Source organism: Fukomys damarensis, unplaced genomic scaffold (genome assembly GCF_012274545.1).
Source record: "Fukomys damarensis isolate Sample0158 unplaced genomic scaffold, DMR_v1.0_HiC HiC_scaffold_12, whole genome shotgun sequence".
NCBI classification, from domain to species: domain Eukaryota; kingdom Metazoa; phylum Chordata; class Mammalia; order Rodentia; family Bathyergidae; genus Fukomys; species Fukomys damarensis.
The window spans coordinates 13,186,980-13,208,687 of record NW_022900924.1 but is presented as its reverse complement, the minus strand read 5'-3'; the positions used below and the strand labels follow the sequence as shown (position 1 = coordinate 13,208,687).

General features: G+C 37.2%; 1 protein-coding gene across 2 annotated transcripts in view; it reads right to left on the bottom strand.

Moving 5' to 3' along the window:
• The window catches only part of Med13l (mediator complex subunit 13L), a 274,207-nt gene that overhangs the window by 59,874 nt on the left and 192,625 nt on the right, over positions 1 to 21,708 (bottom strand). For both annotated transcript variants that reach the window (XM_010604106.2, XM_010604108.2), the window contains exon 5: positions 388 to 533. In XM_010604106.2, coding sequence (XP_010602408.1) covers positions 388 to 533 — 146 coding nt within the window. The remainder of the gene's footprint in view (positions 1 to 387; positions 534 to 21,708) is intronic.

Sequence of the window (21,708 nt, the reverse complement as noted above, 5' to 3'; positions counted from 1 at the left end):
TAAGTCGTTCACAAACACTGTGTTAACAAACACAATGAAACTTTCACTTAAAACAATTTGTCAATTACTTGCTGTATTATTTTTTTCAAATATTTCTCAATATTATTTCTGAGAAATAAGGAAGCAAGGAAATCATGTGCACCTGATGCTTCCATACACCCTAGAGCGTAAGACCACGTTGTGTGATGTTTCCACAAACAAGAAGCTACCACTGCTCACTTATGAAACAGTAGCTGTTCTTTTCTTCAAAAACTGACCCTTCTGCTTACCTTTAAGATGTTCATTTCAGACACCGTCTCACCTTGCAAAACCTAGCTGGGCAAGGGAGCTATCCATTTGGTGGTGGTGGCGGCAGGGCAGAGAGCGGGAACAGTGCTATTGACTCACCTTGAAATGGTGCAGGTGAAGACTGAGCCATGTGTATATGCTCCTCATTGATCAAATAGATGGGCTGGTGCTGGGCAATCTCCACACTGGTGCACACATTACTTTCTCCATGAAGAAAGAATGTGAAAGCACAGGACAAATGCTCACTAAAAAAAGAAGGAATGAGAAGTTCACTGTGTAAGAGGTAGGAAGTGGGTTGAGAAATAGGAGCTACAGATGAGCTGACCTCTGACAACTGTGGAGAAAAGCAAAATGAAACTTTCTAGCTGACTGTATACAAGTAATAAAACAAAATCACCTATTACTAAAGTTACTAGATAAATCTTAAAAATTAAGTATGATGAACTTTTCAAAGTTACTGTGCAGAATGCTTCCTTTTTATTTTCATAAAATCTAAATCCTATATTCCTAAAAACAAAAAGAAAATCATTAAATTTTCTACTTTCTCAATGCTCAGCACATGACAAGCAGTTAAAATCATTAAACCAAACAAAGATTTAGGAAACTAAATTCAAAAGGTTTACTTTAAAAAAAAAGTGGTGTATGAAAAAGGTGAAAAGACAACCCAAGATGAGTCTCAACAAGCTTTTAAGTGATTCTAGCATGGCAAAATAGATTTTGCTTACTGCAAATTTTTGTTTAATTACAAAATTTTATTACAGATTTTCTGTTTAATACAATTAACACCAAATTCACACGCTTAAAATATTATAAGGTTAAAACTGTTGACCTATTTCACATTTAAATCTTTGATCTATTTTGATGTTACTTTAGCACATGGTAAGACACATAAGTTTAGATTCAATCTTATGCATGTGGACAGCCACATGCACAATGATTCTTTCCAGCATCATTTATTAAAGAGGCTATCTTTTCATTACTGGCCCCTTTGTTAAAGATCAGATCATGGAATGTACCTGAGCATAAAGAAAATGTGGTATTGATACACAAATTACTCTGCCATAAAGAAAGATAAACATGAGTCATCTGTAGAAAAATAAATGCACCTTGAGACCATACTTAGTTAAGTGAAATTAAATCAAATATACAATATGATTTGTGTTACATGAGAAACCCAAAATATAAAGAGTAAAATAAAAGATAGATAACAGAAGCAGGGAAATAGATCTTTTTCAAATGGGCAGGGGAATAAAGGGGGAGGGTACAGGAAAGGGCATGAAAAAAGAACTGAGGTGTGTTACTCCATGCACCAAATCCTTGCAAGGAATGTAATCATTACGTACTACAAATGTACTAACAAAAACTGGAAAAAAATACGATCTAAAAATAGTAATGAAGGACACTGTTGTATACATAAATTCCCAATATATAATTGTTAATGTAATATAGTCTTTAAATGGGCTGCTAATTGGTATTTCTTTTTAAAAATTGCTTCTGATCACAAAATTTTACTGAAACATTCCACTTTCCTATTTTCCACACAAATAAATAGGTAAAAACTGATAAAAATGAAGCACCATGCAGAAGAATGTTTTCTAAGTTATTACAGTGATACATCCTCTCCTAGCTGTTAACACTGGCCTAAGGCCACTTACAGCACATTCCTATTCCTCAAAACAGCTCACAAGCACATCTGCCTGATGAAACAAAAGCATGTTACTAAACAAGGCCAGGCAAGCACCATTTAAGAAGACATCTCTAAGATGTTGGTTCTGTTTCAAAGTTCTCTAAAATATTATAAAGTCTACTTCAAGAACTACTCAAGGAGAAAATTTTGTTTCAAGTATGAAATTGATGCTTTAAGGAAGAACTGAAACAAAAATGATTAAAATGTGGCTATCACACAGTGAAGCATATATATTCTTGTGTTTTAAAACACATTTTTTATTTTATTAGAATGTGAAGTTTCACTAGTAGGAAACACAGTCTTAGTATTCGGTTATTTTTTACAATAAAACAAAATAGTGACTAATATTTTGTAAGAATTTAAAGATCCTTGACACCATACTTCTAAATTTTGAGTTCACAAAGAAGAGAAAGTACACATAATTTAAACATATACAAATTTAAAACAATATCAACAGTAAAAACATGCTGGCCTGCATGAAAGTTGACAGTAGAAACATGTTATATTCAGTCCACCACATTTACAGCAAGTAATAGAAACAATATACAGTTTTATCCATTGTGAACTGGCTTTCAGTTGTAAATTTCAGACAAGGGGTTAATGTGACTCATCCTTATTCATGCCCACTACCCATGTAGCCAATGGCATGGCTTGTTTATTTGCAAGAAGGCCGTAGGAGTTACACAGATAGAGTGTAGCCACACAATGTTCTCTCAACACTGATTCTCAACTGTGCATGAAAATAAATGCAACCAACATTTATCTATCAACTAAGAAGTGCAAAGAATAGTGCAAGTAGCTAAAGTGGCATTAAGTAAAATACGATCCTTGTCCAAAAGGAGCATATATGCTACCTAGAGACTGTTATGAAAGCATATGAATAAAATAAAGCCAGGCACAAATACAGAAACAAAATCAAAATGCCATACACGAAGGCTAAAATGGAATGATTTCTTCAGTGTAGAACACAGAAATGAATACTTCAATTAGACAAGAACAAATGAACATAGGGTTTCGGGGGGTTGCGGGGTGGAAAGTAGATTTAGTTAATAGCAGCATGCAGTTTGGAAATTCTAGACAGGAATGATGCGACATGACTAGAAAGGAGTCTAAAGAAGTTGGAAGCCAACCTTTACGATAGCAAATATAATTTGTATGTATAAAGTAACAAGGAGCCAATTTATGGATTTGAGAGCTAGCTGAATCTAAAGAGCTATTATGAAAATTTCAAAACAGTACTTATTTACATTTGTTATGCCCCCAAAAAACAAAAAATTGAGATGAATAAAAGGAAAAAGAACTGAATCATTGGGGGGTGGACCTCAAACCCAGGGGCACTCTACCACTGAAGTACATCCCAGCCCCTTTTCGTTTTGAGACAGAATCTTACTAAGTTGCCCAAGTGCAACCTGATTTACCATCCTGCTGCCTCAGCCTCTCAGAAGTGTTGAGATTACAAATGTGGGCCTATGCCCAGCCAATGACCTATTTTCAATACTGGTGATTTTGAAAGGAAAGTATCTTTTTTAAAAAATGTCTTTTTAAAAGAGACAATCAGAACAAGCTACAAAAAAAGTGGGGGAGAAGAAATATAACAGAGGGCACCAGTAACTATGCTTTTTGGCAAGGTACTGCATCCCTCTGGTGACAGTTTCCTCATATGTAAAAGCAACTGTTAGCACAGAATGCCAAAACCCCCAGAGGCTCTGATTTGGGGGTGGAGAAAGGGGTTCCTGTAAGTTCTCAAATGATTCTGCTGATGTTCCTAGGCCAAGGACCACACTCTTGGAACCACTGGATTTAATGATACCTAGATATTTCTCTAGCTATTAAGCTCTGTGTTTTTTTCTAAGATACATGAAACGAGGCAAAAGATGACAATACAGATGCTAGGACACAGAATTCCCCTTGGACCTAACAATACCACTTCTAAGAATTTACCCCACAGATAAAACTATTAAGCAGTTAGTGATTATAGCATTGCTCATAATCAAGGCAGAGATGAGCCAAAATATCTATCAAAAGGAGAACTCGTGGGCCGGGCATTAGGCTCAGTGGTTTGGCCGCATGTCTCGCAAGGTCCTGAGTTTGATCCCTGATACCAAAAAATGGAAGATCTTGTAACTGAACTATGGTACACCCCTACTAAGTAATACTGCGCAGCTACTTAGAAGTATCATACTAACTTGGCAAAACTCCAACAAAAAATAAATGGTTCAAAACAGCAGGAATAATACGCTCTCATTTTCATGAAATGCTGAATGAAGAAATGTATACATACTTTGCTTATGGTGGCATAAAGGTGTTCTGGAAAAACACTCTTAAAGCACAGTGATACTGGTTGGCACTGGAGAATGAAGCAGCATGACAAGGTGAGAAAGAGATCCATGCACAATATTCTTTTATTTAGTTTTTGAAATGTGGACCCTATGTCACATAGAAAGCCATGTAGGCGAGATCAGAGGAAGCCCCTGCCTCCCACCCGCATACAGTGTGCTAGCTGGCCCAGGTGAGGAGCATGCTAGAGGAATCATGATGCTTCATCTTGTATGTGGTCTTCACTGTGGCCTGGCGAGAATGTTGATCCTGTCTCTGCATCCAACATACTGGTTAGTAGCAAGCCATCAGTGTATTTGTCTATGGCATTGTTAAAATGGTGAAAAGACCATACTGAGGACAAAGTTCTGCGTCATCTCATCAGATAACTTTCAGGCTGCAAATTCACCAGAGTTATTGTCATCTATTTACTGTGTCTTGTCTACCTAGGAAACTCTAAAAGATCATGTCAGACGCCTTGATAATAATTACCATGCTTTTCTGATATAAAAGGAAAATCGAGGTGGTTCCACAAAAGTCCAAGCTCCCTCTTTTTACAGATGAGAAAACAGGGCTTAAAAGAGCTTGTCTTGCTCAAGGATATTCATAGGGCACAACTGGTAGAATTGCAATTCAATGTTCTTCTTACTAGCTAGTTCACATAGAAATGTGGCTGCTCACTGAGATCTCTAAGAACTGATATTTTATATAGATAAAATGAAATTAGATATGTAAGTAAACAGTAAAAATTAGAGGCTCTACTGATACAATCAGAGATGTATAGTGATACAGTTTTATTTTAGAGTTAGGAGGTAAACCTTTATTTCAAGCACCATACTATCTTCTCACCCACCTTTTACTTGACCCTTTAACCGCTAAACTCTATTTCATATACTCCTATCATCTGCAAACTGCAAGAAGTTTGGAGGTGATTAAGCTCATCCTTTCTCTAATTCATGGGAAAGGTGAAACTATGCCTCAAAGAACACAACTGGTTCAGAGCATAGCTGTGCTAAGAACCCCCTCAATTAGCAGTGTTTACAGTACATCCAAGACAGCCTACCTTCAAGCAACATCACATCACCTCCACCCCAAAGGGACACGACTTCTCATCAGCATGAGGACACTCTATGTAACTTGAACCAGTCCCTACCTCAAGTCTTGTACAACCCCTACTTCTGGAGGCCAGAGACACTATCTAATGAATACACAGAATCAAAAAAATTGCAAGTACACTCAAAATAAAACTGAAGCCTCATCCTTTTTCTCTTAGGGCACTCTTTCAGTCTCCATCTCTCATTGGCAGAGTATGCACAAGGGCAGAGGTGGAGGTGAAGTCAGGACTCCAAGCATGCCCCAATGCAGAGCCGCACTCACAGCCCCAGGCGCTCCCCCAACATCGGTTCTGTCTGCTCATGGTTACCCTTTGCTCTTTACTCAGTAAAAAGTGAATGGAGTGACTTTATCTAACCTCATTCTCATATTAAACACACATGCAGTTAAACTTATCTTCCTCTTCCCTAGAGTCTTAGATTTTCCTTTCTCTTTGTAAAGATACTCCCTTCCATTCTCGTATTCTCTCACTCAGGAATTACCTTTATTTATGCCTCTATTTCCTTCAGCAAAAAACAACAAAAGAATAAAAATAAAAGATAGAAAATCATATGCTATAAGAATCCCAACAAAAATAAAGTTGGTATAGAAAGCACAATATATAAAACATGCTTTAAACCTTAAGTTCATAATAATAAACAAGAATTCAACCAAAAATTTAAACAATCATGAATATGTATGTACACAGCCAGATGGTATGCAGTACAGCTTAAAGATACATAAAGAAAAAAATTTAAGCATAAGTACAAGAAGAAAATGATAAATCTAAAATTAATATATAATACTTTTCTCAGTATTTATTAGAAAAGGTAAACTATTAAGAATACAAAACACTGAATGAGAAAAATTCTTAAAATTTGAGTATATGTGCATATTTCTATAAATAAAGAAACTGTTCTCTTTCCAAGGATACATGAATGATCTGCAATTTCTTCTTCTTTTTTCGTTTTTTTTTTTTGTAAGGGAGGGGGTGCTGGGGATTGAACTCAGGACCTTTGCACTTGTGAGGCAGGTGTGACAGCACCACTGAGCTAAATCCCCAGCCCTGATCTGCAAATATTTAAAGGGAAATAGGATCCAAAACAAAGGCTAAATTGCAAATGTCTTATGATGTTATAGAGATCACACATCTCTAACCAAAAAAAGTTAGAAATCAACGGTGCTGAAAACAGGTTAAAATAAAATCCTTCTGTTTGAAAATTTAACATGCATTCCCTAAATAAACCACAAGTTACAGAGGAAATCATAAAATATGTAAAACTGAATGAAACAAAAGCAGTATGTGTCAAAATCCAAAGGAAATGGTAATATCTTTACAAGCCTAGAAGAGACTCCTAAATAAAAATTCAAATCAAGAACTTGAGAAACAGAAGAGTAAATGCAACTGAATAGAAGGATGAATATAATGAAGACAGAAACACAGATTTGCAAAAATCCAGCCTCACTTGATTATAACCATCTTCAGCTATAACCACCTTTCCTGCCCTGAATCATATCAGTTTGCTTCCCCAGCACATTACAGACAAACAAAACCATCAGAGTGGTCTGCGGAGTTCACAAGGAGACCCTGCTGCCATTAGTGCTAGGGATGTGCCTAACTGATATCTTTGATATCAGGTTAAGAATAACTCAGGTACATTCCAGCCTGAATGAGTTACTTTTGTCCTGACCATTACGTAGGTCCTTATCCTCTAATTCAAAATTGTGGGAACTCACTGATCTTGCTGCCACCCTTGACTACATTTCTGGTGCTAATCCTCAACAAACTGTACTTAATACAATCCTTCCTGGGTTCCTCCGTCTCTTTCCTTGACCTCATGTCCCTCTCACCTAACATAGCTGGTTCTTTTATACCAGACTGTCCAAGAATAACATTAATAAAATAGAAAAAAGTAAATTAAGGGCTGGGGGTTTAGCTCACTGGTGTCGCTGCCTGCCTTGCAAGCTCAGGGTCCTGAGTTTGATCCCTGGTATCAAAAAAACAAAACAACCAAACAACAACAACAACAAAAATTAATAGAACAATATAAAACTTGTTTTCTGAACAGACTAAAAGAAGACAAAGCACTAGGGAAGAATGAAAGAAGGAAGGGATGGGAAACGTTCATGCATGGAGACAGGTGCACTGACAAACAATCTAGGAAATAAGAAAAAAGGAAGTAACTACAAAAGGAACCTTAAGGCTTTTAATGAAAAAATGCTATATATAACTTTATGTAATAAATCCGAGATACATGAAATGGGCCATTTTCTATAAAAACATAAATATTAAAAGCACGCTGTAAGGAAAACTTTCTCAAAACAATCTAAGAAGGCTTTAGCAAATTTTCTAGGTAACTTCAACCCCCCCCCCCATTTGTACTGTTTCAGCATCTGATGTTGGGCGAACACCAGCAGGTCCAACATCATACTACAGCGCATCACCAGGGGGAGGAGACAAACCAAAGAACCTATTTCGATATACATACATTAAATGTCAAAAAAGTCAATACGGTTAATTTTATTTTTTGTTTTTATTTACAATTTATTTTGCAATTTGTTGTGAGGCTTCTTAGTTCTCACTCCAGAGAAGGAGGGTAAGAGAAAAGTAGATGTTGGGCCCAGGGGGAAAGTATCTCTGGGATTCATGCTGCTTGCCCTTTTCCTTTGAGGGAGCTGCCGCCCCTTGGGTGTTTGGAATCACGTGTTGTGTCCTCACCATCTCCACTGTCATCACATAGAGGGAGAACAGCCAAACAGAGATCTTTTTTGAGCTGTGTGCAATGTGGCACAGTATGCATTTCTGTCCTCATGCCACAGTGGCCAGATCTGAAGCAGCCAACATCACACATTCGCAGCCCAGCCCTCTCGCCCATCAGACCGCCAAGGGGCTGGCAGGGGTGGCTCCCCAGTGTCCCAGAGGCACCCTCAGTTTTAGGGCCTGAGTCCACTCCCAACTGCTCCTTGCTGGGCCCTGCTGCCACCAACGTGCTCCTCCGCCAGCCTCCTCAATAACCCAATGAAGTTATTTTGTAAAACTCTGCAAACTGGGAGGTAAAAAGCTCAAACAAATACAACAATTATCTTACTAATTTAAAATTTCTGAAAGTATATCCTTAAAAAATGGGGCAAGAAAAGAATATCTGATTTTCTACATTGCACTACCACAGATATCCAAATCAATGCAGAAAAACAAGAACAGGAACGAATGGCATAATACTTGAAAAGGAAGAGATAACACTACTTTTGTAGATGATATAATTCTCTCAAATTTTTCTATGTAGATAATACATAAACAGAATTTTTTTAAAGTTCAGCAATCAGTACATGCAAGATCGTCAACTGTGTTCTGACAAATTACAAAGAAAATATAATAGAAGAACATATCTCATTAGCAATAGCAATAAAAACTGAGGTACCTAGAAAATGCACATTTTAGGTTTCCACACAAAAATTTTCCAGAGTATTCTGTTTGAATATCATAAATGTTGTGAGATGTATAATACTCCTGGATAAGATCTTAATATCTAAAGACTGAAATTCTCCCTGAATCGATCTATAAATTCTATGCAATTCTAGCCAATATCCCAATAAAATGTTTTGACAGGCTGATTCTAAACATTTCATAAGAGAATGATCAAAAATAGCTGACACAATTTTGAAAAAAAAAAAGAACAGCTCAAGAGATACAGCCTACAAATATCACTATTATTGATGCACAGAAATTACATCAAGGTTGTAATGATGTAAGAAAAAAGAGGCACATGTATAGAATCCCAGTACCCTGGGAGGCTGAGGAAGGAGGATCTCATTCAAGCCCAACCTGGGCTTAGTGAGAAGTGACTTAGTGAGAACTTGTTTCAAAATTTAAAAAAAAAAAAAAATTTTTTTTTTTAATGTTTAAGGGCTGGAGATGTGAAAAGGCCCTGGCTTCAAGCCAGTGGAAAAGAGTAGTGAACGCAAAAACCAACACTCCAATGGCTTCATATTCAAATGCAACATCAAAAAACCTGTAAGCCCCAAATACCCTGAGCCCCAGTTACCTATCCAACCAAACTATCTACTGTTCTTTACCCTTTCTATATTTCAGCCCAATAACCTTTCCGTCTATTTTTCTTTTTGTTTGTTTGTTTGTTTTTGTTTTTGGTCGTTGTTGGTGGTGGTACCAGGGATCGAATTTGGGACCTTACACTTGCGAGGCAGGTGGCTGCACCACTGAGTTAAATCCCTGGCCCCTGCAGCTATTTTTCAAATGAAGTAATATGGCTTTCTCCTCTCACTTGATGTAAGTTGTATTTTGTGTGTGTGTGTGTGTGTGTGTGTGTGTGTGTGTGTGTGTGTGTCATACTGAGGATCCAACTCAGGACCCTGCACTTGTAAAGCAGGCATGGTGACACTGAGCTATATCCCAGGCCCCTTGATGTAAATTTTCTTAAGTGCAACCATGTCAGCAAGATCTGTCTATCTCCATCACATAACTGAAGTTCATTCTTGCACCCTATGACTCCTTTCCCTCTTTCCCCACAGTACTTGTCACTTTCTAACATTATCTCTGGTACATCAACCACAAAGTACAGAACTACTGTAGATGAAAATCTAGTTTACAAACTATAAGCCTTGCTCTATATTATGTTCTTTCTGTAGAAAATGAAAACATGAGATAGACTAGGGAAGGGAGGAGAGAGGAAGAGAATGGAGACAGAAAAGGAAAGAAAGAGAGAAGAAGGATGAGAGAGTATGTTGGATGGAGAGAGGGAGCTGAAGGGGAAAAAGAGGAGAAACAGTGAAGGAAGAAAAGAAAAAGGAGATATGATGGGATAACAGAAGTTTTAAGTTTATAGGAGACTGAGTTTATGATCAACTGAATTTTGTTTTTAAAAATCATATTCAAGAATAGTAGTTCTGGAAACATTCATTTTTAAGAGCTTTACAGTGATGTGGTCCATTGTTTTATATTTACCACCTGTTTATTAAAAAATCAACACATGGCTGGGTATGGTGGTGCACACCTATAATCCCAGCACTCGGGAGGCTGAGGCAGGAGGATCCATGTGAGTTTGAGACCAGCCAGGGCTACATAGTGAGTTCCAGGTCAGTCTCAACTACAGAGTGAGACCCTGTCTCAACCTCCCCCCCAAAAAAAAACATGCAAACTTTGAATAAAGCCAATACAACTGCTGAAATAATCTTATGACTAACAAATGCCTAGGCATATAATATGCCTGAAATTGGTTCCTAAGAATGTCATTTTAAGTACCCTATACAAGTATTATTGATGAGAGGATCACTATAGCAATTTATTAAACTATTTTTGAAACAAGAAATTTATTCTTACTTCAAGTACATAACATGAACTTAGAGACATTTATTCACACTTAAAGACATTCTCACTGGGTGCTTTCTTAGCCTGTTTCACCTATGCTGCAAGTATTTCTCAAAATACTTCACCAGATGCTCTTCTGATTCTCTGTTCCAAGTGTCAAAGATGTGCTGCTTTCTGAATTAAGCTAAAACAGAAGTGACGGAAATATTTTGTTTCAAAATAACTCCAGGGTATAACTCCTAGGTAAATATGGCAACGTCAGTCTGGGACCTGTAGAAGTTCTTCACTCCTAGTTCACCTTGGGGCCTCCCAATACATCAGGATTTTAAATCACACGTGTATATTTCTCCGAAGCTGGAATCAGGAGGTGTATAAATGTAAGCGGAACCGTGCTGGAGAAATCCCCTGTACTATGGAAGGTTGTGGGTTTTGGTTGTTGTTTGTTTTTTTAACTGTGTAAGTTTGGAATAGCTAAACACGAGGCAACTCTGCTTCCTCCTGGCAGTGAGACTGAAAAGGAAGCACGGGTCGTCAGCACTGGTGCGTGATCACCAGGGCGCTCCTCCACAGCCCCTTCCCACTGAGCCGCCTCATACTGCACCTCGCTGCTTCACGCCTCTGCGTTGTGGTCATGTTGTTCTCTTGTCTGGAATAAACTTCTCCCGCCCTTTCTACTCACCTGCCATCTCTGGGTCACCATTACAGCCGCACAACAGGCTGAGGGCTCCCACAATCTCCCAGTGTACGAGTGTACCTCACTTGGAGCACTTCAGCGTTTGAGAATTTCTGATAGCCCACCTGACTACCTTTTGTGAGGACTGCAATTATGTTTTATCATTTTGGACCCTATCACTAAGCATGGGCTTGGCGTGAGTAGACACTGCCTTAATATTTAACTAGTTAATCATAGTTTATACTTTTCCTCTAAAAATTTCTGGCATTTCATTAGGAGACTGAAAAAGGGAGCCTAGAATTCTGAAGTAAAAATACGAAACAAAAAATTCTGGTAGAGTATCTCTCAGCCAGATATTTTTTACATTAATAAAATCCCTCAAGAAGAATAGGTATCAAAAATAAACTAATAAAAAATACTTAACCTTCAACATATAATACAATATCATATGTCGGTCAACTATAAGAATGATCAATTTCCGTAAAAAACAATCTGAATTCAGGGAACAAGGGGAGAGCTAGCAAGGTAAGTTTTATGACTATATATAAAATATCTTGAATTATATTTTGATATTATCATTGGCTAAAAGTCCATTATTTTTAGAGGTCCAGTAAGTAAAACTGAATCCGAATTTCAGTACAGAAAGGTACCCCATTTCTTTGTACCTTTCCAGATTTCTCTCAATATCAATTCAGATACCTGATGCCTTTATCATACAATTTATTTCCTTCATAGGATATATCGTCATTTTCAATTATCTAACTTACTTGGATGGCCTATCCACTTGACGGAAGGAACTGTGCCTGTCCTGTGGTGTCCCCAGCACCTAGCACAGTGCATTCACAAAACACTAAAAACACAAGCACTAACAGATGAAAGCAACTTTAGTTATAATCAAAAATTAAGTTACTTTTTAAAAAGAAATTTCCATCACAAGAGGAACAAGAACAGCTGATAGCTGCAGTGAATACTTTTACAACTGGAAATTATGTAATTATTAATAGGAGATAGTATGCAATTTCCAGGTTTTTTTTTAAGGCACCTTTTAAGTCTGTTTACTTAAACATAAAAGATGGGTGTGAGGTCGCTGGGAAAGAAGCTGCATAAATGCAAAATAGGAAGGACCAGTGTTCCAAATAATTTTATTCTCTTACACTTTCTAAATACTACAAAGAAAGAGACATTATTACTTCTTACATTGAGTTTTCAAAATGTAGCTGTTACATGTACTTTGAATATTAATAAACTACTGTTCTTCTCAGGGTGTAAAAGTGTTCTGATAACATATTCACAATGCAGCATGCATTTAGATAATTCTATCTAAATGCTTTCCGTGTTATGAGCTTACATTTTAAAATTTTCTAAGTTGTTATTAACTAAATCTCTTGCCAGAAGCAATTTGCCTCACTATAGATACTCGTCTGGGAATATTCTGTGAATGTTACTGAATGGTTTCCTTTCCTTAAAAATATTCATTTACTTTGTCAGGCCTCACAAGGACTATGTGGATATCCTTTGCTCACAAGTGCATTAGGTCTTCTCTTACTGGACATCTTTAAATTATATTTTCTTTTTAAAAGAGGGTGGTATTATAATACCCAAATAACAAGACTTGTTTATATATTTTGTAAAACTTTGAAGATACTTTTACTATTTCATATATCTGCCTTGTAAATTATGAAGTTTTGTTTGTTTTCTGAGACAGGGTCTCCCTGTGTAGTTCAGGCTGGTTTTGAACTCACTATGTGGTCTAGGCTGGCCTAAGACTCATGGCAATCCTTCTGCCTCAGCCTCCCAAGTGCTAAGTTATGAATTAAATTTTATTACAGAACAATGAAAGTGTTCAGGAAATTTAATTGGTTAACTGCATATATTTTTAAATGAGACAGAACAATACATTATTGTAACTATTACACAACAATTACAGTTCTACAAATAATCACCCTTCTAAGAAAATTGTATTATATATTATTCAACAAAAAATTCTCATTGAGCATTTTACATATTATATATGTATTTATGTACATATGTATGTATGTATATATGAACAAAAAGTAGCCAAAGTGAAAAGGGGCCTTAACAGCATGTTTGTGCCCCATTTATCTTGTTCAGACTTACAGAGAGAGAGATGGAGGGAGGGATTGAGGGAGAAACAATCATACAAGTATACACACACACACAAAAAGAATTGGACTGCTTTTTTCTACCCTCCTATCCTCAATGCTAAGAATTTACTGCCATTAAATGGCAATAAAACCGGCACTTGGGTAGCACGTTAGTTGTACCAGACCATAGGGTGCCAGAATAGCACCATCCCTGCGTTAATGCAAAACAGTGACTTTGTGAGCTAAGGAGCTGAATATTCTTCCTTGGGAACCTCACTCGAAGCAAGTAACAGTGAGGAGGAGAGATCATGACTCAGTATGTCCTTGACTCAAAGACCAAAAGAGCTTGAGGGTTTCCACCCTGATGGCAAAAACAACATAAGATAATCTTCAAGATGCTAAAACAGATATAAGAGCTATGCTAGTCAGTGATATATGCTTGAAAAACCAGGAGCCAGCACATAAAATGTGAGTAGGGTTATCACCATCATCTTATCAAATCTCTCGAGGTTACTAAAGTAGGGCAGATTTTCTAGTCACAGTCTCTGGACAGCTCTCTGAAAATCCAATGGGAGTTTGCCTGAAAGAATATACAGGTTAAAGTGACACTCATATTAGGTAACTCATAATCACCAATGTGTTAGTTTCTTTTCACTCTTTGCTGAGACAAAATACCCAACATCTAAAGTTAAAGAGGGAAAAGGATTATTTGGATTACAGTTCATACAGGTTTCAGTTCATAATAAGCTGGATCCAAGGCAGAGTGGAAGACAGGCATGGCAGAGAAGAAAACATGGTGCACACAAAGCGGCAAAAGCAAAAAGGGACCTTTAATAGCATCTTTCTGCCTCTTTTATCTTATTCAGTCTACTTAGGGCAGGTAGCACTCTCCCTTAATCCTAGCACTTTCGGGCCTAGCTACAGGATGAATCAATCACATACTCTCATTCAGCCACCTCTGAAAAAGCATGAGGCTTGGGGGAACATCTAAATACAAACCATAACAACCAAAGTACTTTTATTACTCATTTTAAGACACACTTGAAATTTTTAAAAATATAAATCAAAACCTTTCATCCATTTTGGAGAGTGTTACTTTGAAAGCCAGAGGGAAAAAAATGGTAGGGGACACGTGGGTCATGAAGAAGCACAAAAATTTCTACCATTTTTCCCATTAGGTATCAAGGCATTGTATATTACAAATAATGAAGAATCAACAAACACTAAAATGGATAAGCTTTTGTACATCTGTCATGTTCTCTACCTGAGAACATAAACTACCTTATTTCCACTGCACTCTATTGTTACACTGAAATGTTGTATCTTCTTAAATTATAAGATATCTTTTACAGTGAAACTTAAAAGCATGAATCTTTTGCCTATGTTCTGCAGAAACACCCAGCCATCATGACAGATTCTGACATTCATGGGGACCTGAGTGGCAGTCACAACAGAGTTCTTGCCAGCTTGAAAGAGCTACAGGGGCAGACCTCTGACCCTGCCTAGACCCACACACAACCACAGCAAGAGTGGCCTGCCAAGAAAGTGTAAGAAGGTGGGGCTTCCCCATGCAGCCAGGCATCAGGTGAAGAGCACAGAGGATTTTACCTATACAGTCAAATAGCAAAAAAGAAAACCTACAAAGAGGACTGGTGCTGGGTGGGTAGCTTTCTGCTTCCACGTTTACTGCTTTCCATGTTCCACTACCGCGCTCTTCATATAAATATCAACCCTGTTTTTCCCTTTCCACATGTCTCGTCTATTTTTCTGCTTTGTTGCATTTATTATATGTAAGCTACCTTTAATACTTTCAGATGAAGCATGACAAAGAGGAGAGAAGGATCCAGATTCATTCTCTTTCTCCCTCTTTCTTACTCCACTTCCCCCAACTCTAAGAAATTAATGTTAAAATATGTATTTAATAGAAACTGGTATATAAGTGAAACAGTACAAAAGCATGAAGTTACTTTCTGTTCCCATTCACAGAAATGGTCCTAGTTATATTTTTAAAGATACTTCCTATAAAAAAACATAAGCAGAAAGAAATTCACCTTTGGAGATCACTCTACTTTAGAGCTAACAGCTGGCCCTCACTTTTACTTTCTTTTCTCTCTTTGCTGAGACAATATACCCAACATCTCAAGTTAAAGAGGGAAAAGGTTTATTTGGCTTACAGTTCATAGAGGTTTCAGTTCATAAGTTCTTTAAAGGCTCTCCAACATTTGGATTTGCCTGCCATAAGGCAAGACCTTTCATACTCAGCAGTGTTGCAAAATATCTCACTTACCAGTACTCAAAGGAGGCCACAGTTTTCCTAGCAAAAGGAAAATAAAATTGGAACTGACACTTATTTGGTAAAATGTGGTTATCAGCAGGTATTTATCTTCCATACTCTTCCTATGCCACAGGGCTACACTAGAAGACAGGTTTTCTCCTTAATCAAAATACAGTACAGCTTTCAATCAACAGCACTGCTCATGATCTCAACTCCTCTATCCCCATCATAAATCTGATGGCTAAAGCCAATAGAAAAATAAATAAAATATGTTGTTATTATAATCTGTATAAAACTATGAAGCCAAAGATTACTAGATGGCTAGGTATGGTGGTGCATGACTATAAACCCAGCACTTGGGAGGCTGAGGCAGGAGGATTACCTCAAATTTGAGGGCACCATGGGCTACATGATGAATTCAAGGCCTGCATAAACTACAGAGTGAGACATCTCTCCCCACAAAAAACAGCAAAGCTTACTGGATGGCTTTGCAATATGTTATACAGATGCTAAATACAGAAACTGATTCTCAGCAAGTAAACACAATTTCTCCTAAGGAGGTAGAATTCTACTGAAAGGATATAAAGGAAAAGGATATTGGAATTAAATGAGTCATCTGAAAAATAATTTATTAAATATAAGGATGATGCTCACATCTAAGTAAAGCAATAGGCAGAAAACATACAATCCTTCAGGTGATGTACAGTGCCTGGGAAGTTGGGGTATACTCCAGGGATATCCAATAAAAACCTAACTAACCTGATATATACAGAAATTATGGCAGATGACAGTCACATAACAAAAATCACATCTAGTCATTACCGCCCCCCCAAAAAAGGTGAATCCTTAAAATTATGGATGTTAATATTGAGGGCATCAATTTGCAAAAACTTTAGACATAAGAGATTGTGACTGAGAATTCCCTAGCACTAACAATCAGTAGTTGGGCCTGGGATTAAGCTCAGTGGTGCTACCGCCTGCCTTGCAGGTGCAAGGTCCAGAGTTCAAACCCAGTACCAAGAAAACAAAACAACAACCACAACAACAAAGTAAGTAGCTTAGGCAACTAGTTCAATGTGCTAGCACAATGTGCAGTTCCAGTACAAATGTGCAAGTGTTGTCTTAAGTGCCAAGTGTATCACGGTGTCAAAGGCCTAGAGTCTCGACTCCCACAGAACCTGTATTCTGCTGGGTCAGGAAGACAGATGTAAAGGCACTTAGAAAGCAACTTCAGAATAAAAGGTAAGGAGTAAACAAAACAAGATGATGCACCCTAGAGTAGCACAACCGGTGAGGAAGACAGGAAGGAGAGGTAGATGGGGAAGGCCCCTTCCAGGAAAGAAAACGCAAAGTCAGCCCTGGTGAAGTTTACAAGAAAGAAGTACAAGTATAGGAACAAGTTTAATGTGTTTGGGAGATAATGGCCACTATGTTCAAGTTTATAAATATAAGGAGAGAGGGGGGTACAAAATGAGATGAGAGGGAAAAATAGGACCCAGACCCTGCAAGTCTTTAAATGATGGTATAGTTTAAACACTGGCTTAGAACATTTCAAAGCAAAGAATTTATCACCGTCTTATTTCTACACTGAGACTACTACTTTAGTTGCCATTCACCGTGAAGGAGTAAGTAAAGGCAGAGAGAACAACTTGAAGGCTATGACAGCAGTCCAAGTGAGAGAAAAGCTGAGCTTGGCTAAGTGGTAGAAGAGGGGATAAAGGGAGTACGGGTCAAAGATGTATTACAGAATAGGGCCAATGGGACATCATGGAGGAGGTCAGACTCACCAGTATGGAATGAAGCAAAGGGCAAGACACCAACATTAAGAAAATGTCCCCCTAGGGAAGGTACTGAAAGGGATGAGTCTGAGCTCCAAACAGGTGCAAAGAAAAAAACGCCATGCATCTCAGACACTGCCTTCCCACACTGATTTTTTTCAGGGAGGTAAGGGAAAGAAAAAGTATTATCAATGTTTTTAGTAAGACAGTATGCCACATACATCTTCTAATAACAGTTCTCCTAACAACAAGAAAAGACAAACACACACAAAAATGTAGTGTTTATTCCTGTTTGTTTTCTGACAGTCCCTCCTTACACCACTATGCCTGCCTGCAGGACCCCCCCACACACACACACTCCCACTACTTTCATTTGAAATGCAATGAATTTAGCTGACTCAAAGTAATCACTTCTTTAAAACTCTCTAAAAACCATCTTTTTAAGAAGTAGAATCCACTAAATATAGTACCAAAAGCCACTGAAAACAATGAAGTATAAATTATTATTTGAGTCAAATTATCACTGGAGACATAGCAATTTGTCTAATTAGTAATCAAACACATAAATCTGATTAATATCACAACCTGAATACTAAATAACAAAGAAATCATTGCATTATCTATTTTACATTATATTCAGAGATTTCCACTTAAAATAATTTTCTCCCTTCATAATACTAACCAAGGTAGAAATGAAATGCAGCAGTGGTCGCTGTTCTCTGGGTCAGTCTGATCATTCACTCAAAAACAAGAGATTCTATCAAATCTGTTACTTACTCACTGAATGAATCTGGCAAAGTCTTACTAAACTTAAAACACATACCAGGACTGGAAATAGCCCAATCTCTTGACAATTTAGTGACTAAAACAATGAATATATTATTGAAAGCAGAAGAAAAAGATCATTCTGTCCTAGTTCAGTAATATTTGAAAACAGAAGAAGGACAAATAAAAATCAATTGAGGGACACCAGCAAAGAGCCACAAGATACCTAACTCACACTCATAACTAGGCCTGATGACAATCAGAGAATTGCAAAGGCAAGGGGAGAGTGAAGTGGAGTTCAGTAAAGAAACTGCAGACTGGAATTTCTAAGACTAAATTTCTAAGGAAGCCTGTAGTAAAAAATCAACTACACAGACTCATTACTGAAACATCTGAATGAATTTTGTAACTATTACTTCAAGATAGCCCCAGCTTTTTTCCTAATGAAAGATGAATATTATTAAGCAGAAATATTTTAAAATTACACTCATAGAGAGGTATTAAGTGGGAAACAAAGGGTCTGATTTCATTTTTTATTATTATTAAATTTTAAACAACTGCATAAATGAACAATGTCTTGCTGGTGGAAATTTTTTCAACAGTGATAAATACAGATAATTAGCCTAAAATTCAACTATAGGTTGTGAAAGTTTAGAACTCCCCAAAGAACAATTAAATAGGGCTTTAACTAATAACAGGAGGGAGCTAAACGTGATTAGCAAAAATAGCAAAGGTACTTAGAAAAGGCCTCGGCTGAACTAGATGCAGAATATCCAGAGCTCAGAGCACGAAATGGGGGGAGCAGGGCCTGTGGGATGTTAAATCTTCATGAAGGCTGCTTTTTAAGTACATTATATGCTGAAAACTAGAGGTACAGGAAGACAATAGGCAGAAAATGTTAAATATCACCCAATCTCTGCTCCAGCTCTATCTTAGAATGTTCAGTTAATTCTAGATGTCAAACTTAAAAAGGTTACTGAGTAAAATGGAACATATTATTTAGAAAAGGACTGAATGAACTTAAAATCAACCAACAAGAAAAGTGAAGAAAGTAAATGTATTTGACAGAGATGAAACAGCTTAAGAAAAAGACAAGAAATAGTCCTCAATGCAAGAGTTATATTCAAGTATACCACACCATAAAACCTATGCTACTCAGACTGTATTTTATGATCACTGTTGGAATAATATACACCTTCCCCAAAAGTAGCAAGTGTCAATCCCACAAGTTGATCAAAACATGGCAATATACACTTCAGAGTACACCAAAGGGCTCAGGCACACCTGCAAAGTAGCACTCACTGATGTAGATAGACATTACAGAAAAAAATGTCAATTCACTATTAAGACTGTCTAACCAGGTTGTTGAAAGGCAAAATAAAAACAAAACTAGGCCAACAGGAAAGGTAACAATAACAAGACAGCTATCCCTGAAGGTGCAGTGGAGAAAAGGGTAGAAGGATAGGATGACATTTGATGGTACCCTCAGTCCTGAGAATCTAGTAATTCTGTATCTCAATTTTCACATAAGTTGTGGCTGTTTTAAAATATCTCACATGAGCTCATTATTTAGGAACACAAGAAAATACTGAAAGCCGCAGTACATCAAACTGTAAGGGAAAGATGCAGTACGACAAGATAAAAGAAATATCTTGAAGATACCATTCTGAAACTTGAAATTTATATTGCTAATAAAGTTATAAATATATGAATTCTCAAATCAACCCCCTGAATCAAACTTTTCTGTTCTTGTTGTATTGTGGACTACTATCTAAAGATAGAGTTTAGATGGATTTTTAGTTATAAAAGCAGCAATATAACAAAGGCAAATAAATAAACTCTTTTCTCCTCCTTCCCTCCCCTCCTCCCTCTCCTTGGAAAAACCAGGGGACTGATAGCCTTAAAGACTGGCATGCTGTCAAGCAGAAGCACCAGCCTATGAGCTGGCATGAGAAAAATCATGCTGTTTGAATAGAAATAATTATAATTTTTTTCTGCTGGATGTGGTGTCCATATACTGTCTACCCGCAAGAGCTGAGGTCTCAATTCAGTTGTTATGGATAAGGGCCAGATTTACCCACCATTAGCTGGTGTCCAATCTGAACAATGTCCCCGCAGAATGCAAACTTTTAAATTTCTTATTCAGTAATACTTAAATTCTATGCCTAGGGTTATAATTGGTAAAGGTTCCTAGGAATATTCATTCCATGGAGATTCTGTCAGCTTCCCTGGAGGAACAGATTCACCTTAAAACCCAGTGTTGTTCTTATCCCTCCATCCTATTTAATCATTATATATCATATCCCCTCTGCATCAATTAAGCATACAATGGAGTACAGTACATAAAGCCACAATAAGCAATACAGAAAAAAGAAATTAAAGCCATGAAAAATGTATTAATTTATTCTATGCAATGCACTTGTAATTCTTCCACTTTCAGTCAAGATCACAGTACAGTTTAATAGTCTGGTTCAGGGACCAATTAATCCTTTTATATTTAAATCAATCACCAACTCCTCTCCGAATAATTTAGCCTCTACAGGCAGCCTCCCATTTGATGTCTTTGGGGAAGGAGCACAGTTAACACTATGTGGCACATTAATCATGTTTGGAAATAGAAAAAGAAATGCATTATCAGAAAAGTCTAATACAAAAAGTAGAGTATGCTCTAAAACATGTTAGCAAGAGCAGTGTATGTGTCATCATTTCTTAATCAAAACAGGCACATTAAACTGAGTGCCAAGAGTGTACTCTTCACCTGGCTTTTCATAGCATGTGTGCACACACGTAATTTTATTCTGATTATGTATAAAATATAAAACATGTATCCAGGAATAAAACCACTCTCCTCAACCCCTATCCTTACTATTGGAAGTTTACTGTCTCCCATCCTAACCTGGAGCAGAATGACTTGATGGTCCTCAGACAGTGGGAAAGGAGAGAAATAACAGAAATGTGTGTATTTTATTCAAACCAGCATGTGTTTGGCATCTTGCCACAAAGCTGTGTCTTTTCCCTTGAACAACTCTGAAGTCTAATTAATAGGTTAATTCAATACAATATTCATGTGCAGACTAAAGATTCTTACCACTGCATGTAAAGCAGATGTCCATGTTTCGAAAATATATTCTCTAAACAAATGTGTTAAGAAAGTACTGAGAGTTCCTCTGACTGAGACTGACACACTATACCATGTGCCACTTCTTCCTTTGACTAACCACACGGAAAGACAGGCCTTCTTCTTCATGTGTGGATTTTAATCACCATGGGAAGAAATCAACTTTCTGTTCTAGTGGCCACACCAGGGATTCCAAAGCAAGATTTAGCTTCAGAAATTTAAAAGTATCTTTTCAATAGTCAATAAGTAAGTATTTTCAAAAAATTTTAACCAATTAAGGTTCTATAT